The sequence below is a fragment of the Macaca mulatta genome, chromosome 11, assembly GCF_049350105.2.
Source record: "Macaca mulatta isolate MMU2019108-1 chromosome 11, T2T-MMU8v2.0, whole genome shotgun sequence".
NCBI classification, from domain to species: Eukaryota; Metazoa; Chordata; class Mammalia; order Primates; family Cercopithecidae; genus Macaca; species Macaca mulatta.
In genome coordinates, this window is record NC_133416.1 from 14,181,690 (window position 1) to 14,201,616 (window position 19,927).

At 42.7% G+C, this 19,927-nt stretch overlaps 1 protein-coding gene across 3 annotated transcripts in view; it reads left to right on the top strand.

Annotated features, from left to right (window-relative positions):
• ETV6 (ETS variant transcription factor 6) overlaps positions 1-19,927 on the top strand; it is a 248,035-nt gene that overhangs the window by 90,602 nt on the left and 137,506 nt on the right. Inside the window, exon 2 of one of the 3 annotated variants that reach the window (XM_015151078.3) lies at positions 13,168-13,294. The exons of 1 other annotated variant lie outside the window; for it this stretch is intronic. In XM_015151078.3, the coding sequence (XP_015006564.1) occupies positions 13,168-13,294 (127 nt within the window). 3 annotated transcript variants of the gene reach the window in all.

Sequence of the window (19,927 nt, forward strand, 5' to 3'; positions counted from 1 at the left end):
TGAGGACAGAGGGCAGGAAAACACCTTCATGCCCTGTGTCCTCTGTAAGTGGCCTCAAGTATGGGGGACTCTGATGACTATTGCTGTTGGAGAAGAGAAGGAAAAGGAACACGGGTTAACTTCTGTTATCGCCTCTCCAGAGTTTGTGATGTTTCTGAAAGGATGGGGATAGCACGTGGCCCCCACTCATCCCTCTGAGGTGCTGCCGGGTATCCAACCTGCAGTGTACATGCTCGCCACTGGCACTGGGGATGGTGAGTGCAGCAGAGAGATGGAATTCTTAATTTATTCATTTTTAATTAAAAAACACAATTGAGTTGTTAAAAACCTATTTAGGTGTGTTTGGAATAGCTTGGATATGTGAATTTACCTTTTCAACCGTGAATTTTATGAACTCTAAATACAGATCAAGTATTTCCAGCAAAAATTTAGTGTCAGATTTGAAATGTAAACTAGACACCAGATTTCAAAGACTTAGTATTGACTATACGTTGGAAGAATATTTTGGCCACATTGAGTTAGGTGTCATATGTTATCTAGATTCATTTTACCCATCTCTTGTTTTTCATGTAGCTATCAGAAAATGTTAAACTACACATGGGGCTCCCCTTATATTTCTGTGGGACAGTGCAAGTCTAGACAGTGCCTTACGGGATCCATCAGAAGCATTATTGGACTTTCTAAGGAAAGTTGCTGGACTTCAAAAGTTAGAGTCATAATTTTTCCCGTTGTGTTCACAAGTTGCTTTATATGGATGGGTTTATGACACTTGAGGGTTAGAAAATAGGTTTTAATAAGAGTAAGTTAGTTGAGAGGATAGCTTTGCCTCTGTTAATCGAATGATTTTTAGATGTATTTTCACCCACTTAGAAACCACTGATTCTCATGGGAACAAAAAAACTACATTTGTGCATAGTACGAATTTGTGCCTGTTGGGTCCTTGTACCTTTATGCCAGACAGAAATCTCAATGATTGTCAGTGTAGGTTTCATTTCCTTGTGGCAAGGAATATAAAGTAATATAACCAAAGGGGAATTCCATTGCATGAAAGGAAATATTAGTGCTTGTCTAGCTCCGGTTTCAACCCTATAAGCTCCAAGTGATTTTCAGAGTCCCTCCTTCAACTTTTTTGTTAAACTTTCCAGATTTTCCTATTTATAGATCTCAGTTGTTGGCAGCTACATGTTGGAAGCGTTGTTGAAGCCCCTGGTAAGGCTTGATACTGTAGCTTTCACAGCTTGGTTTGCAAGTTGCTTTCTAAAGATGCAAAGAGAATTACTACCCACTCTAGTAGTTTGAACAACCCAGTGAATTTCAGATATTGAAACCATATTCATGCCACTGTTCTATAATTCTATCACTGTTTTAGAATTGCATTGTATCTAAAGGAAGGAGAGATAGAATACTAATAATAATATCAAGATGCTCAGAAACTTTTGAGAATTTTGTTTTACAGGAAGAACTTGGATTTCCAGAGGCTTTAAAAAATTTATTAAGGAAGGAGTAAATAAATACGCTAGGTTCTTGAGTAAACTACTCTTATCCTTCAGAACCACTTTGTACATAGACTTTATCATGATGGCCAAGAGTTTTTAAAATGCTATAGGCAGAGGGTATATTCTAGAGAAAGAAGACAGCATTGGGTTTAGGACTGCTAGCTCCATCCAGAGCAGTTATGTGGTTCATTCAGGGATCTTGTTAGCCCTTCAGCATCAGTTTCTACATCTGTCAAGTAGGTTCTGTGCTAGTTCTGGTGACATGACTCGTGGGGGTAGTAGGAGCATGTAATTGAAGGGTTTTTATCTTGGAAAAGCGTTAGTAGGCTCAAGGTTTCTAGTTGTTTAGGGTTCTAAGATTTTATTAACAAGTCAGCTGCTTGGAGTTCAAGGCATTTCTTCAGATTATAATCAGTTGATAGTTCAGTGTGCAAAAATAAAGACCAAACCACGGTAAGCAGCAAGGTTACTGTAAGGAAAAAATGTGTCCCACTGGCCACTTTAAAATGGCACACGTGCATCTCTGTAGCAACCTTGACAGCCATCATGTGGGATCATTCCCCTCACCCAGGGAACAGTGGTTCCCCAGTCTCCAGTCTCTCCATTCTCCAGCATGAGAAAGTGGTCTGGAGCCTGATCACATGAAGATGGACAGACACAGCCTTTTGGATGCGAGAGAGGGAAGGGAGTGCAAAAGTGGAATGGGTTTTCATTTCCTCTTGCTTGTTTTTTATTAACCTTGTCTTGCTCCTGTCACACACAAGTGCAGCCAGTGTTCAGGACACTGCTCCAGCTTGTCCTGAACTCCAGAAAGTGAGTTACAGAAAGTGAGTCTGGAGCTCCAGAAAGTGGAGCTGAGAAGCCTTCCTTGGGGTGGACATGGAGGGAGCAGCAGAGGCAATAGGGAGAAAACAACAACCATGGCTCAGGCACTGCTTGGAGCAGTTGTTCACATGTAGGTCAGGTAGTCATCATTCAGGAACTTCCTGTATTACACAAATAATCTCTATTTTATGGTTAAAGGTAGGACAGTGATAATTTACTCAGGAGGGAAGGACAGTTAGCAAATTGATTAATAAGGTTTCTAAAACCTATTGTGAAAGAGAATCCTTTAACATACGTCTTGTTTATTCTGCTTATTTATGTCTTGATTTAAGACAGTGATTTGCAACTTTATCTCTGCATATTGGAATCACCTGGGAAATTTAACCGTGTTCATGCCTGGCTCCCATCCCTGGAGATTTACTTGGCTATTGGGATTGGTTTTTAAAGTTTCTCCAGGTGATTCTAATACACAGATAATAGAATGCCTGATTTAAAATGTGTTTCCTAAATTGTTAGCTGATCCTGAGTGCATATTTTCTATGTAGTGTTCCACACTAATAGTTTTAATGAAGGCACAGAATCTTATGTAAAAAAACTGCTAATTAGTCTTACCTACAGGGCTACAAGAGTGTCCTTCTTATTTCAAGCTGCTTAATATTCCGTTAATCACTGTTGTCATCATGCACACACACTTCTGTATTCCATTCTCATTCATTTACTTTTTAGAATGGTATTAATGCTGATGGCATTTGCAGGTAATAGTCACCTTGTCAGTAGAACTTGCTTTAGTAAATTAGTTGTCAGAACAAAACTTCCCGGACTTTCTACCCATGACCACAATGAAGGGAATGATGCCTTTTCTGAGCCCCTATTCCTAAGAATCAGGAAATTTCTATGATGTTTGACATGTATAGGTAGAAATTACTTGCCAAGGTGATTATGACTTCTGGAAAATGTTTTTAAAGGAAACACAGGTGTGTAACACTCCTAATCAGTATATAAGATTGCTTGTATGTTACTTTTTTGAGTTATAAAAGGAGGAGGATAAATTCTGCCTCCTTCCTCAGTCACTGTCAATCTCAGTCTTCTTTTGAATTTAGTTTCCCATTTTACAACATAAAGACAAGTTTAACTCTTAAGGCTTACATTAAAAAAGTAATGTTTAATTTGGGATTTCTCAAATTCTTCATCATAATAACACCTTGCATTAGTAGAGAACCTTTGTTGCAAAAAGATCAAAATATTTGATAAGCTTCATCTCATTTTTCTTTTTTGTGAGACAGCATCTTGCTTTGTCACCCAGGCTGGAGTGCAGTAGCACAGTCACAGCTCACTGTAGCCTCAACCTCCTGGGCTCAAGTGATCCTTCCGCCTTAGCCTCCCGAGTAGCTGGAACGACAGGCACATGCCACCATGCCTGGCTAATTTTTCATGTTTTTTATAGAGACAGGGTTTCGCCATGTTGCCCAGGCTGGTCTCGAACTACTGAGCTTGAGAGATCCTCTTGCCCTGGCCTCCCAAAATGTTGGGATTACAGGGGTGAGCCACTGCGCAGGACCTCTTTTATCCTTGAAATAACATCATGTGATGGCAAAGGCTGGGCATTGTTATCCAAATCTCTCACACAGCAACACTGAGGAGACGTTGACTCATTTCTTTTACGTTGCTTTTTAAGTACAGTATTGTTGGGTTTTGTTGAAAATTATTTCGGTAGTAAACATTTTCCAGAGATATAAATCTTTTCCAGACTCATTTGCGCTTGTTACTGTAGGTAGAGTTCATGAGGCTGTTCTTATTTCTGTTTATTTCGGAGCCTAAAGTGACCCAGGAATTCTGTGATGTATGTAGAGCGAGGGAATTTTTTCAGTTGACTGTGGTCCGGGTTGTAATCCAGCCTTCTTCCTTACAGAGGCGGGTGAGGGTTGGGGTATCTCTTAAGGGCTGGCGGGTCTTCATACAAACAGCTTTGCCGGGGCTGCCTAGAGCCTGGGCCAGCAGTGGGGTAGTATCAAGTACGGAGCATTATTCAGCGGTTCTCCACACTCCCCTCATTTGAATGAGAATATAAATCTCCCCTGGCTCTCATGTCAGATCTTTAAAACCTCAAGTTTCTTATTAGGCGTGTGTGGTCCATTTAAGCTCTAGACATTTCGAAAAGATAAATCACAGGGCAAAACATCTTTTTAGTTTGAGTTGTAACTCGCTGGGGTTGTGAGTCTGAGCTGTCGCTTTTCTTTCTCTTCCTTTTACAAGACTTCCAGGATATAGCCGTTAAAGAAGGACACAAAAAGAGCAAAGCCCTAAGTGATGCCGTGGCACAAAGAAGAAAGCTACTTGAGGAGGAGGTGAAGGGTTTACAAAGAGGCAGAGAATGCAGGTGGAGGGAGGGAGGAGCTAATAGTTAATGCTCAGGTTCCAAGCCCTGTGGGCTGCCAGTGTCTGCAGGAGCCTGACTTTCATCCTTTCCTTCTGTCCAGGTTTTAAGTCTCATGAGTCGCTGGGGAAGCTCCCACCCCAGGTCCACTGTGAGGGACGTACAAGAGCAGTCACGTGGCAATAGTACATGCCTGGAAGGTATCTCTCATTTGGGGGGAGATTGAGAAGCGCTGTCTAATGGTGCCCTTGATACAACTAAATAGCAACTCTCTCAGTTCATTACTTGTTAGCCCCAGGCAGGGACAACGCAGATTGGCTAATTATAATAACCAGACCATTAAAGGGAATAGCGTTAATGGAGGAGAAAGCAGCTAATAAAGAGCCGAACTTGACCACTTTGTTGTGCCCAGGATACAAGCTGCTGTTAATTTAAATACCTGTTTCTTCTGCTGTTAGAACTAGGAAGAAAGGATTTAGTGACCCTCTTTCAAAAGGTAGATCACAAGCTTAGAGGCATTGCTGGATAAATTCAACAGCACGACTTTATTTCTTCCCCAGAGGTGACACCTGATGGTTCTGTATAAATAAAGTCACACCACCTTTCTTAGGCTGAAGTGATGCTGCTGACCTGCTCTCAGTAGGACCTGCACTTTTATGGCTTTTCCAGGAGTGGTGATGTGTGTTGCTGAGCTCATCCAATCTCTGCTTTGAACAAAGGCAATCCTCTATATCATGGAAGGGATTAGGGGTATAGCCTGGGGCTGCAGAATGGCGTGATTTAAATTTTCCCATGCAGGTTCAAAGCTTGTAACTTTGCCTGCGTGTACATCCACACTGGGTTCCAGCCACATGAACTGGGCCACCTTCATAGACCTCCCTGGTAACCACAGCCTGACATGACAAGGAATTACAGCTTTAGTTTCTGCTTACTATCCATGTTAGAAATATCTAAGGAAATACAGGAAAAAAAAAAAAAAAAGAATTTCATGGCACCTCAAGAGTGGGAAGTATCTTAATTAAAATTTTTTAAAATGGGAACAATAAAGAAATCGATTTGAGTTTTTTTGCTTTGGTGCTTGTCTTTAAAGAAATTGCACCTAGTTCTAGAAACTAGTGCTTTTTCTAATTATATTCAGTAGAACCCTAGGATCCTGTGAGGGGACATAAGGAACTAATTGATAAAGAAGGGGACTATGGTGTCTGTGTTTTATTTGGAGTCGTTCTACCCACACTGTCATTTATAAGCTCTGACTTACCAGGGGAGGTAAGATTGTAGGCAGCCTCTTGCAGTTATAAGGAACCTTTAAGTTCTCCTACTCCAGCTCCTTCACAGTGCAAGAACCTGTTTTAGAGTCACTTTTCAGCCTCAGCGTTAAGTCAGCTTTAGGAGAACAGTAAATCACCCACATATCTGGAGACTTCAGCTGTTTGAAAGGCCTTCCTTCTAGTGCATGGGTATTGGTTGCTGGCTCTGCCCTCTGCTAATACAAGCAAGCCTTGAGTCTCTCTTAGACTTGTCCTTCCTATATTTGAAGACCTCTCCGAGGAGATTTTAAATCTTTTTTCCCTGCACAGGCCACATGTATCCTTAATGCCTTCATCCATTCCCCTCTTGGGAATGTGCATCTTTGGCCATTGGAGAGGTCTTGCTTGGACTGCGGCCACTGTGATTTCTGGGGGCAGACTCAGCTCCTTCTTGGTGTAGAGATCTGCCCACTATAGGCACCAAATAGATGTTGGCAGGCTTCTTTCCTCCTTACTGCTTCTGTTTATCTCACCTGTACTTTTAGATGTGCTGCTCTTGGATAAGTGGATAAGAATAAGGGAAATGTCTTTTGTTGTTGTTAAGGACAGTGTTGGGATAGAAAGTAATATGTTTTTACTCAGAAATGCCCAATAAGTTTTCTAGTCCAGGCCAAGGTATCATTTGCATAAGCAACCTGGAAATGCCCTCCTGGTCCTACTGATTGTTTCCCATGGTTAATGTAGAGCCCTGGATAAATTTGAATGGTTACTCCTGTTCAGAGATGATGCCACGAGAACCTTTCTCATACATCACAGAGTCCCCTTCCTTCAGCTGAATGCGTTTACCGCTCAGTCTGTGCTGCCCATAGGATAAGCCACATGCATAAGAAGGTAGGTGCCTTGGCTTAGGTGGCTCTGTTGAGTCGCCCTCAAGAATCCTGCTGGAATTCTGTGAGGAGTGAGGATGCAGAGCAATGAAATATTCCAAGGCTGCTATGATTTTTACAAGCTTGAACCTGTCTCTTGGAATTCCCCATTGTGAAGTCATTATTGACTGGTTGGCATTACAAAGCAGTTCAGAGAAGTAAAGTTAGATCAGTCTGCACCCAAATACCAGCCACACCATCTCCGGAGCTGGTGACTGGAACTGTGGTTTTCAAGTCCATTTCCTCATTGTGGAATGGAGATAACGATGCCTTCCTTGCAGGGTCCTTGTGAGGCTGAAATAAAATAAAGGCTTCATAGGAACACATGCCATGTGCTCACTTAATGCTAGCTCTCTTTCCTGATTGTGGCAGTGACTGTATTTTCCAGCTAAAATTGTGACATGTGTTCTGAGAGGTGTAAGTATTTATATATAACTACCCATATGTATTTATGGGTAAAGGGGCACAGAACTTTAAATATTGAGACCATCCTGGAAATTCTAGGACATATGATTGCATAATTTGTAATGCCTGATACAGGCCTAGCCTCATAGTTGACAGCTGATGAATGCTGAAATATTTCTTTATCATAAGGAGAAAAAAAAAAAAAAACTCAATGACCTTTTACAGCGATGTTTGATTGCAGGGCTTATTGCTAATGCTCTTTTTTTTTTTAATCTCACTTTGCAAAGATAATACAGGTCTGGGTAAGAGGAAGACTTAAGATGCTTTGACTTAATTGTATCTGTTTGTCACAAGCGATATACTGCCTTCTGATTTTAGGATGTAACCATCCAGAAAGGCAGAAGAAAGGGACATTTTCAGTTCTAAACAGGAATCCGAATATCAACATCCCGAACATCTACATAAACTAGAGAAAGGGCACTCCTTTAGATTGGTGAAGCGGGCTCCTTGGGGGATCCCCATATCAACATTGAGTTTGGTTTGTCTGGCACGCCCTCTTCCCAAGGACTGAGTGGGCCATCCGGGTAACCTAGGGAGATTTCAGATGCCAGGAATATAGTTCCCACCCATCCTAATTTTCACAGGGTACGCTCATTTTTTTTTTCCTTGGATTCTGCAAGATCCTACAAGATTCTGATATGTATTCTGCAAGATGAATGTTGAGAGCCAAACACCATTTGGCTTGTAAAAATCTAATGACTCAGTATCCAGAGAGGGATGTTGCTTTCAGGGCAGGGAGATACTGGACACCAAGAAGAAAGCCAGCTTGGGCCCTTAAACCAACTTGGATGTCTAAACCATCTTCTGGTAACTCTCTGGATGAAAAGAAATCATAAACTTCACTTCTGTGATTTGGTAGATGTGGATTTTGGTACTTCAGAATTTGTATTTGAGTCTCTGTGGTGTTCTTTCTAGCCCAGATGCTAGGGTATGATGTTTCTTTCTGGGGAGATTCCAAAAATGTTACTGTCTGTGGCTGCGTGTACAATGTCTATTTAGAAAAGACGACTGGCATTTGCATCTTAAATTCTTTAACTTTATCTCACTGAATTTTGGAGTGGACAAAATATTGAATATCTTTTTTCAAGTGAAAAAATGTCGATTTTCGAGAGTATTACTTTAGGTTCTTGTGTATGTCTGTTTGTGCTTTCCTGGTGGCAGAAACTCAGAAAACTCTAGAGCTCAAATTTCAGCGTATTCAATTTTTTGTTAATGTGTCTACAGCTTGTTAATAAAAGCTTACTTAATGAAAGCCAACATCACCACCACTTGAATCATTTTTGCAGCCAGAAGAGTGTACTTAAATAATTGTGTATTCAGACTTCACTTTAGTAAATTTCAATAAATAGCTTCCCATAGGAGAGGTTTCTTCTGTTGAATCTGTAGAAGTTGACGATGGTACAAGCATCAGCTTTCTCGGGCAGCTTTTCTAAACACCTGCAGGGTGGAAAAGAGATCCTTCTCTCAAAATATTGAATATTGCCGGCATGACCAGTCTTGTCGCTGGTGCCTGCTGTTTTCCATCTTGTCTGGGTTGCAGGGTTCTTCACAGTGATGGGACACTGAAGTGCAATGGGATGAAAGCATGCCTGTGGCATTTTTACCCTAGCTGTGGGGAAATGACCACCATCCTGTGTCCATGACACTCTTCCTCCTCAGGACTTTTAACCTAGGCTTCAGAAGCCATCACTGGGGCCAGTCCTGGCATTTATAATGGGGATAGGGACCATTTCCAGGAAAAGTTTCTGTATCAAGGAAATCTCAGTTCTGCAGCAGCGGAATCTTTGAAATTACCTGCAAACCATCTTTTTGCAAGCGCAACCAACTTTATTTCTGTTTTTCTTAATTCCAAAAATGCTTTATTTCCAGAATGTTAATATTTAGTTAGCAGTAGGCTCTAGGTTTCCCAACCCCTCAGCCTTTTCGAAGGGTATAATAACAAATGTGTAAATGTGCTAGGGGATCCCTGTGATTTATGGAAGCTTTATATTGAATACTTTTGAAGAGGAAAGGCCTTTTGGTAATAATACTCATTTTTTGACTCTTCTGTAATATGCAACCTGAGGGTGGGGATGGGGGGACGTGGAGAAATGCCATTCTCCTACCGAGCACAAACTGTGTACACCTGTTTTACAGGGAAGTCACGGGCTCCTAAGCATTCAGTTTAAAAATGAGCAGAATTAGATGGGTATCCTTCATTGGCCCTTCATGGCTAGGAGAGGAATGGGAGAGGGAACGTAACTCATTTTGGCTTCAGTCCTTACACTTTTAAGAGACAACCCTACTCCATACTCCATTTTTTTAAAAAAGCTTCTGTAATGGTTAGTGAAATTTACATTTCAGCTCCTGCCTACAACAGTTTTCTGCCTTATTTTCTCTTCCCAGCCCTTTGTGCTGCCTCCTCGACAACCTGCTCGTAGGTATTACAATTGGCCTCAGAAATTGCAGTGCTTCCCTTTTGTTCAGCTGATTGGCTTGGTAGGTTGTATCTGCAAATTTGAAAGCAGCATGTTTTATTTTTTTACAGCATCTAAACAATAATGTAACCACATCACGGCGTTCTTAGTCACATCATTGACCTCCTCCAGCAGTTTATCCCCCTACAACACTTGAATACATTAATATCACTGTCTGTAGCATTTTAATTTAATTAGAGCTGCAGTTATAATCCTCTTGGGAAAATCGTTATCCCGCCCTCCACACACACACACACACACACACACACACGCACCCACTCCCCATAATGTTAAAAGAAAGCACCTCTGGTTTTCATCTGTCTGACACTTTGCTTTAGAGGTGGGTGAGCTGTAAGCTGGGACTGTCACCACCACCCCCTCCTTTGTTGGGGTCGGACCAGAGAAGCAGTTGTAAGAGTAAAGAAGTTCCCTTTATTTGGGAAATTAGATGTTAGTGTCCTTAAGCTTCTCTGTCTAGATGTCTCCATCTGAGATAGTGGTATTTGCTTAATTTTTCCAATTGTTGATAGTCTGCTGATGTGCCAGGGTAGATGTTAAGTGCATGCTTATTGCAATAGAGTAAAAAATGAGGACTGCGAGAGTCACCCTAGAGATTCACAAAAAGAGAGACAAAAGGAGTCTTTGTTGGTGGGATTCCCAAGAGTGTGTTTTGTTCTCCGGGGAACAGAGCCCCCTCACTGTACAGCATCCTCTTGGGGTCCCTGAGTGCTCTGCAGCCACTGAGCCCAGAGTTACCTTAGGTGTGCCATGGCTGCTAGAAGAGTGCTCGGGGCCCTAGAAGCACATTTTGCATTTGTCCCGTCTTGGTCAAGGTAACCTCTCTTGTTGCTGACAAGTCTCTTCATTGAGCCTTTGACAAAGAGCTAATGGTGTGGAAAACTGTCCTCCAGCTGAGTAGAAACCATCATCAGGAAGGAGATCAGTGGGCCACAGTCTCTTCCTCTCTGGCCTTCCTTTTATAAGTTTTCATCATGAAGTAGCGGTTGTCTCCATCTAAAATTGTTTGGCCGGGGTTTGCGGGGGATGGTGTCAGATCCCAGAGCAGGTGCAGAAGTGTGGTGTTTCAGCGTAAGGTCAGGGAAACATGTAGAAGAGAAAGCACACCAAGGGGTTGCTTTTAAAGAGAGCACAGTGAAAGGAAGGTCCAAAGCCATGATAATTTAGTAAATCACAGTGTATACTTTCAGGGTAATAGCTAGTCAGACTCTTTTGTCAGTTGGCTGGAGATGGAGTTCCCAAGAAATGCAGTCCAGTCAGCATGGAGGGCTGGGTTTCTCCCAGCTTGCCTTGGTGGAGTTGGGGGAGGCGGGGATGAGGTGGCCTCACTCTCATGGACTAGCCAGAGTGTCTTGTGAGTTTCTCTTTGCTTCAAGGGAAACAAGAGTCATTGAATTTCGAAATGCTGTCTTGTTTTTTTCTTGCACTCGTGCAGCACCATTTGAAGACCCTTTGGCTGCCCGATGTTTTCTTCACCAAGTTTCACTTCTGCAAAAACCCTAACAAAACAGAAAGTTATTTCCGAGAATAAAGTTAACGGTAGATATCTAGACATATAGTGGGATTTTGGGGGCTGGTGTCAGACAAGAGTTGAAGAATATGGAGAATTTGTTAAATTCAAAAAACAGACTTTGAAATGCTCAAAAACCCACCTCACCTTTAAAACCTCTGAACAGATTTTATGTTTCCTATATGTGTGGGTTATTACTAATTTTTTTCGCTTTGTTCATCCCAAACCACCCCAAACCAAACACCAAAAAAAGTATGACCCATCCTTAAGTTAAAGTTTCTCAAAATACGTGTGATGCTTGCTCAAGTTCGAGAAAAGTGCAGTTGAAAGTTTTGCCTCTGGGTGACTTTTTACAGGATATCTTAATTGACACAGAAATGAAACCTGGGATATATGTGCCTGCCCTTCATTAAGAAATTCACCAAGAAACTGCAGGATGTATGTTTAAACAGAAATATTCCAACTGCCCTAGTTGCTTCTGATAGGTGCCTTAGGGAAGGTAGAGCAATTCCATTCGGAAATTATAACAATATGTATATATTCATTTAAAATCAGAACTTCCTACCGCAACCGCCAAACTTTCTAGGCTATGAGCAGAGAAGCTTTAATTTGGTTATAGGCTGAGGACTCCGCCACTTCCCTTTGCACATTTGATGAGATGTAAAATGTTAAAGAAGTATCTTTCCAAAACGTAAACACTGCCTTCCCTTTACTTTAACGTACGATTTTCTTTTGCTCCTGAGTTTTATTTTCATAACGGCATTTTACTCGTCTTTCCACCGTATTTTTGGATGTTGTGTGTTCCACTTTACATTGCCCAGTTAAACCACAGACACTCCTGAAGTTGTGTGTATGTATGGACTGCAAGTCAACCTAGTTGGTATGCTGATCTAAGATACAAATTGCACTGCTGTTCTGCTGAACCCAGTAGTCGGTTTCTTGCCATTATTTGCGGTATTTTAACTTAAAACTCACAGTAATCCTTCTCACCCCATCTAGTTTGTTTTAATTGATCTAACAAACACTGCTTGTTTGAATTCAAATGGAGAACCCACCGAAGCTGCCCCCTACCCTTTGATAGTTGATAAGGGGTCAGTCAAACAGTACTTCTTTTAAATTCAGATACTTCTTTGTATGAACTATGAAATACTTCAGAGGGAAAGGAAATACCGATTCTGAGACGGAGAATGAAGGAACAAGGAGATATTCATTACTGTTGCAGATAATTCCTTGCAATGAAGGAAACAATTAGATGTTGGATATTTTTAGTTGTGTTTGTTGTATAGTGAGATAGGTGGACAACAGAAGAATCTTCCTCGTGGATTTAAATTCTAAATCTAGAACTTATCTTTGAAGCTGTCACTTTACTCGTTCAGCTCACTCTCTGTGCAGTGAATCTAGAATCATACTTTGATTAGAAGCTGGGGATATTGCTACAGAAGAGAAAACGTGGCTTCGATAAAGTGATGGCATTAATTATGCAACTTGGGCAAGTCATTTTTTAGAAAGTTGTCTTTAAGCCATTCTCTTGGACATATTTTTTTGTTCCGTTTTGTCCCTCCTTTTTAGTTGTACAAACCACAGGGTGTACACCTATTGACCTGAGTCCAAAGTAAAGGCTGTTTTCAAAGATGGCAGAGTTTTGTTATATAGCCCCAATGCTAGGCATCTGAAAGACAACTGTATACAGTGTCTCTACAGAGAGAGTAAGCCGGATTGCTTGGGAAGCTGGTACTGCCCATGCCCCACCTCCCTTTTGCTCCCCATCCCCAGATGGTCTCGCACCTCCATTCCAAGCTTTCATTGTCTCTCTCCCCCTCCCCTCTTCCTGCCCTTATTTTTAACAGCAGGAACGAATTTCATATACACCTCCAGAGAGCCCAGTGCCGAGTTACGCTTCCTCGACGCCACTTCATGTTCCAGTGCCTCGAGCGCTCAGGATGGAGGAAGACTCAATCCGCCTGCCTGCGCACCTGCGTGAGTGTTTGTGACCCAAGAGGGACAGACGATTGATGGCATGGGGCGGGGGTGGCAGGCAGTGGACTCCAGGCCAGAGAGTAGCAAGCTCTGAGGTGGTTTTCACAGGACTTCGCCACGCTGCTTTGGAATCTTTCACACCCCCTGCCCCCAAAGACCTCTGAAAAGTTTGAGATTCCTGTTCCTTGTTTCTCCATGTGTTCATTTCTTCCCTGACTATGACACGTTAAAAAAACAAGAAACCTGGAAGCATGCAGTATATGGCAGAGCCAACTAAATCTCCTAGTAGACAAGATGATTTGTGTGTGTGCAAAGTTTATCTGTATTCTCAAATTCACGCTTACTCAACTTTAATATTTTCTTTGGTCCTAAATTTTGCTCAGTTTGTGAGTCAGACTCACTCCTGCTTTGTGTTTAAGCCGTGCGCTGTTCTTTCTTTCCAGGGCCCTCCTTCCCCTCCCTGTCTGTGCTGGCTACTTTTCTTCCCTTCATTTTCTAGGCCTGCGTAGGTCCTTTCTCTTACCTCCTTTCCTTCTCCTCCACTCTCTCTCGCTTCTCTTGTGCTTGCTTTGCCTCAGCAGCTGCAGTCTGTAGTGGTTCCACCTTTCTCTCCCAAATCATCTCTACCCCTTGGCCTACCACTTCCCCATCTCAGTCCTCAGCTGCAACTTGGCAGAGGTTTGGGGCCCACACACCTGTGCTGCTGATACTGGCCTCCAAAGCCGTTGACACCTGCTGTGTCCTTTTTGTCTGCCTTTCTCATACTACCGCCCAGCTCAGGTGATAAAACAGGATTGGGGCAGCTGGAGAGATGAATCACCTGATTCCCACCCTCTTCACCGTATCCAAGAAAATGCCAGCTTCTCTGCCTTGAATGTTATCCTGTGGGCACAAGATTAGGTTATAGAGGACACTTGGGGTCACCGTGGCCCTTCCAGTGACTTCAGTGGTGGCACAGTCTTGCTCACCATCTCTCTCCAGCATGGTGATTCTCTTCCTGTTCCACCCTCCTCAGAAGGTTGCTTTCTGAATGCAGAGAACAATAGGAGACAGAGGATGCAGGTTCTTCCTTTCTCTCTCTGATAATTCAGGGAATTAGATGACCGTGATACTGGGGCTCCTGGGGGAACACTGCTGGCTTATGCCTTCTGCCCCGCAGTGCAGATGGTTGCTGGGATGTTTGCAAGGAGTTGGGGGCATGAGAATCCTTTCCCTCCTGCATCTTGCTGCGTCCATCAGTATTTACGAAGTTGCCACCTACTATGGTCAAGACATTCCTGCTTCATTTGGGCAGGGAAGTAAAGGACACAGCCCTACTCTACCATCTTTTCCTCTACTTTTAAGGAGGTTGGAACTGTAAAGGTGCCAGGATCATGGCTGGGAACATCAGTGTCCTTAGGAAACTGGAATGTTATGGCACCATGGGAGCAGACACAACTGGAAAAGAAACAGCAGCCAAGTGATAGGAAATTTTCCTCCAGAAGTCGTCCTGTGACCGATATATTCACTTCAGAAATATTCGCCTCAGGATGGAACATCCTCATGCCACGCAGGCAGAACACTGCTGCTACCTAATTCATTCATTTATTCATCTCGCAAATAGTTATTGATTGCCTCTGCTGTGCCCGGCACTCTTCTGTGTCCTGGGGGTGCAGAAATGAACAAAGCAGAAAAAACTCCTCTGCTCTTGTGGAACTTAAATTCTAGCACAGAGAAAAAAAAAAAGTTTCAAACACTCATCACAAACAGACTGAGATTTGTTTCATAACGTTTCATTTTTACATTTTGCAACATCCCCCAAGGAGGCCTTTGCTCCTGGTTCACTTCTGGATGCCTTGACATATGGAAGCTCCTTAACTACCTTCCATGAGATGTTAACCTGACAAAACAAACAAGCAAGCAAACAAACACACTGAACTGGAGGTCAGGAGATCTTAACTTTTACCTCGTTCTGCTGTTCGACTGTGGGTAATTTAACTCAGTTCTCCTAGCAGACAATACTGTGTGTGGACAGGAAAATGTTTCACAGCCTTCCTAACTTCCAAATATTATCATTCTCATCTGAGGCATCATTCTCCTTGCTTTGAATTGTTTCTTCCATAGTAACACTTGCATTTTTTCTGGAGTAGACAGTTTACTTATTGAGCCGTGTCTGTGCTGCTTACTGGCATTTTGGTAGCACCTTCTGTGTGCCAAGCACACAACCATAATAGCTAATATGTATCACGGGATTACCCTGTAGCAGACACTATGTGGAGTCCTTTACAGGAATTCTTTTTAATTCATTCTCACAGTACCTGTAAGGTAGGTCGTCTTTCTATCTGCATGTCACACATAAGGGCTTAGACAATTTAAGTAATTTTTCAAGGTCAATCATAGAAACAGTAAGAGAATAGAGTCAAGACTCAAACTCAGTTCTGGCTGACTCCAGAGCCCAGGATCTTATATCCACTATACCACCATAAAGTATGTGTTTAGTAAATATTTTTTGGATGGATGGATGGATGGATGAATTCAGGGTTGACACTTAGCCAGTGTTCGCTGATGTGGCCGTAGCATTGGTTTATGGCTGGAATCTATTCTAATTGCCGTCCTGTCTGTTCTGTCTGTTTGTTGAATGGTTTGCATATCATCCTTCGAAGCATGGATGGATCCCCACGTAGACAGCTATAAAATATAGAACTGTGGCACATTCCTGGAAACCTTGCCATTTCATCAGTAGTTAGACTGTGGATTCAGGTGATGGTAAAGATTTTGCCTGAATGCCTACTTTATGGCAGTCTAACTTTATATACCTCTCCTTGGTCATCTGCATGAGACCTATTGTTGACACCATTGGTTCTGACGTCTGTATTGAATCCTCTGGAAGTGGAGCTTCCCAGGCTCTTGCTGTTTGCCCTCGGCTGGGACTTTCCGAATGGGGCTGAGCTTCTGTCCTCCCGCTCCTGTTCTAGGATTCCGCTGTTTGTCATCCTGTTTGAGAGGAGCATATAGCCCCTACGATGACTGAAGCTGTGCCACACACTTGAAGATGCATCCCAGCTGAGTTTCCAAACCTAAAAGAAAATAAATATTCTAACCAGGGAATTGGGTTATTGCTGTTTTAATCTGGGATTCCAGACAATTCCCAGTGGAATGCTCATGGAAAGTACGGGGAAGAATCTCAAAGCCAAGACAACAGCGGGACATTTATGGTATTGCTAAGTCGGAGGCACTTTTAGCTGCTTGTTTTAAACGGACACTCATCAGATTGGTATGCCTCGAAGTGGGTTCTTTTCACCATTTTCCATTGATTACCAGATAAATCCTCTCCCTTAATTCTTCCTTTCTCTTCTTTCGTTCTTAAATCAGCACATATTCTTGGGAGTTGGGGTTAAGGGGAGCAGAGATCATAATATCTAAGGTTTTCATACAGAGAGTTTCTCACCATTTTATTCTGCAAAAACAGAGCTAGACCCAAACTGAAGACACAGCATGACAAATTAGCAAGTTATTGAGAAGTAGAGAGTGATGCCTTTCCTTTTATTTGCCAGTGATAACAGCAAAGTGATAAATGGAGTAAAGTGTTAAGTGCTGATTAGGGAGGACTTGAAAAGGACTGGCAAAGCAGCCTGGGCAGAGTGCAAGAGGAGAGCCCAGGGAAGAAAGGCCAGACCTGTGCCACCCTGCTCTGACTCACTGCCCAGATTACCAGGACAGTGCCCTTCAACCGTCCTACAGCAGAACTCCCCTGCTCACCGGGAGAGCAAACACAAGTATATCTGTTGAGAGGATAGAAAGGGCATCATTTTTGCTTCTTCTTCCATAAAGGATACTGAATTGTTTTTGAAGCTTGAGGGTAGAAGAGCCGAAGTACAATTACAGTAGACAGGTGGGAAAAAAAAACAAGTTCCATTCTTTAAAGGAACATAAGCCTTTCATCGTAGCTTGAAAACACTTGAAAGACCAAGGACCCCCAAGGGTGCCCAGGCAAGATCACTCTTGACTCTGGCCAGAGAAGGGCTGTTACTGGGAGCAAAGGATACCTTTGCCCAGTTCTCACCAGGTGACTTGTAGTCTTGCAAGGGAGGGACGTTTTCTGATTTGTCTACCCAAAGGCCATTCTTTTTCTAAACTCATGGGGGAGTGACTGCTGAAGGGGGCAGTTAAAGCACCTCACGAGGTTCTGCCAGCCTGCTGATTGGCAGAGGCTTACCTTATGAAACACTGGGCCTCAGACAGTGATGCTCAGACCCAGCCTTACGATAATAATGTAAGTATAGTTCAGATTGATGGGGCAGAATTTAAATAATTAAATGTCTTTATTTAAAATTTCTGTTAAACGTGATCATTTCACATTTAGTTGACATTATGCCATTTGCCCGCAGACTTTGCATTTTGCAGTGTCCATTTGGCCTTCTAAAATCCCTGTCAATGATATTTAAAAATCGGAAGCTAGGACTCATTCATCATGTTTAATAGGGTTAGGGTTTATGATGTTGCGGGTTAATAAATAGCCATAATAGCCGCTCGGTGTTTTCTGGAGTCAGAACACCAGAAATAGTCCCTTGGCTCTCTTTCTTTTCCTTGTGAATCTTTCAAAATTCTTACATTACTACTCCTGCTTGTGTGTGTTTAATAATTTAATTTAATGCCTTCCTTTGGAAACGTTACCTCGCTGCTCACCCACTCGGCTGTTTTGCCTTCTCAGCAGAGTAACTGAGTTTAAGACAGCCACGTGACAGGCAAAGCTATATTAGAACCAGCATAGTGAGAAGGGATGCAGTGCCTCTTTTCTAATTGGGTAGAGCAACAATTTTATATGCTTTCACATTATGTTTGTTCCCAAAAAAAAAAGGCAAAATTGGGAGCTGAACATGATCATCGTTATTATTTTATATTTTTATACATAACAAGATGTGCTCATACTTATTGTCTCGTTTAATTGTGCAACAGTCCTTGAAGTAGGTGCTATTCATTCTGTTTGATGAGCTGACCGTGGCTCCGACAGGTCAACTGGATTCTCCAGGTGCACACAGCATGTGAAAGGCTGAATGTGATTTCTACTTCTTGAAACCACCTTTCAGCTTTTTTTTTAGGAGAAAACATAACGTCAGAATTTCATGGACTTGAAAGTAGAGGCACCGCTGACCACTGAAGTCTGGGCGGCCACAGGTACAAGGACTGGGACAGGTGCGGTTCTAGTGATGCCACCTGATCATGAAGTTGTGCTGAATCCGCAGCAGACTGGCTTCTCCCTCTCAACAGGATGAGGGAGAGGCATCAGGATAACAGCCTGTCCCTGTGGATAGTTTATGCTGGTTTTGTTCACCAGTCCTGCTGCCTCCCGCTGTTTGTTCTCTTGTGAGCTCAGGTTAGAGTTGAATTTCTCCCTGCAACCAGAATGCCAGAGCTGGTCCTGTAGGCCCTGATGGGCCAGCTCCGAGAGTGGGTTCAATCCAGTACCCAATTCCCCAGCATTTTGCTAGGGGTGCCCTTCTAGGAGGACGGTCCCGCTGCTTTTGGAAGTCTCCAAATGAAAAACCATGGTAATAGACAGGGCTTGGGTCCAGATAGATGTGAATGGACTTGAATTTCAGGGTCGACTCTTTCTATTAGAGATGATTTAACCTATCTAAGACTCAAGTTTCTAATAACACCTACTAATGAGGGTTTCTTAGAAATACCAGATCTCATTTATGTATAGCACCTGGCACAGTGCCCGGCCTGCAGTGGCCAGGTAGCTCACCAAAGCTCCATTTCCGTTTCCGGTGACAGTGGCTAGCCTGTTGAAGACGTGGCTTCCCCATGCAGGAGCCAAGGGAAGCAGCTTGCATGTCGTTGTCTGTGTGTTTCATTAAAGAAAGGACCTAGGGTTCTGTCTGTGTGGTACTCAGACTAATTTTCCTAAGTCAGATGGAAATAAGCTTTGCTTTCAAACAATCCCCTGTGATTTCCAGGGGCTCAGTTTTGCTCTAGGGCACTCCATCCCAGGACCTTTTCCTACCCACACATCTCTCCCTCAGTCTGGAACTTTCTTCCCGGTCTTGCCTGAATCTGCGAGTCTCCTTCTTCAGCCTTCCCCACTCTTCTAATACCTATCAAGTCCTCCCCTGTCCTTTGCTATCACATCAGCGTTCCAAAAATGGCCTCTCCTCACAGCTGCCCGTGACGTGCAGTGATATCACCAGCAGAGTTGAGACAAGGACAAGGAGAAGAGATTTAATTCTCTGTCAGTGTCTTACAAAGCAGTAATGACTTCTAACAAAGCCAACCCGCCACTAGCATTTTATACTTTGTTCCCCCTAAAGCCTTCTTTTGGGTGCCTTCACTTTTTACATTCAAATGCTTGAAGGCTTTCTACTTTCCCCACGGCACATGTGGCTATACGAGGGCCCTGGTTAGCTGCTTCAAACAGCTTGAAGAGCAAAAACAGCCCGCAGCAGAACAGCCAGGATGCTTTGGAAGGGAAATTTCCTTTTTGGGTTTGCTGTCTGAAAGAATTTCCGATGCAGGCAGACGTTAATTCCTAGCTCCATGCTTCCTGATAAGGAAGCAGCTTCAATAAATGCAGCTATTTATAGATGTCTTTTTTTTTTTTAAGAAAAAAATATATAACCAGAGGTTTACTGACCTTTTCTTTCACTTCACATT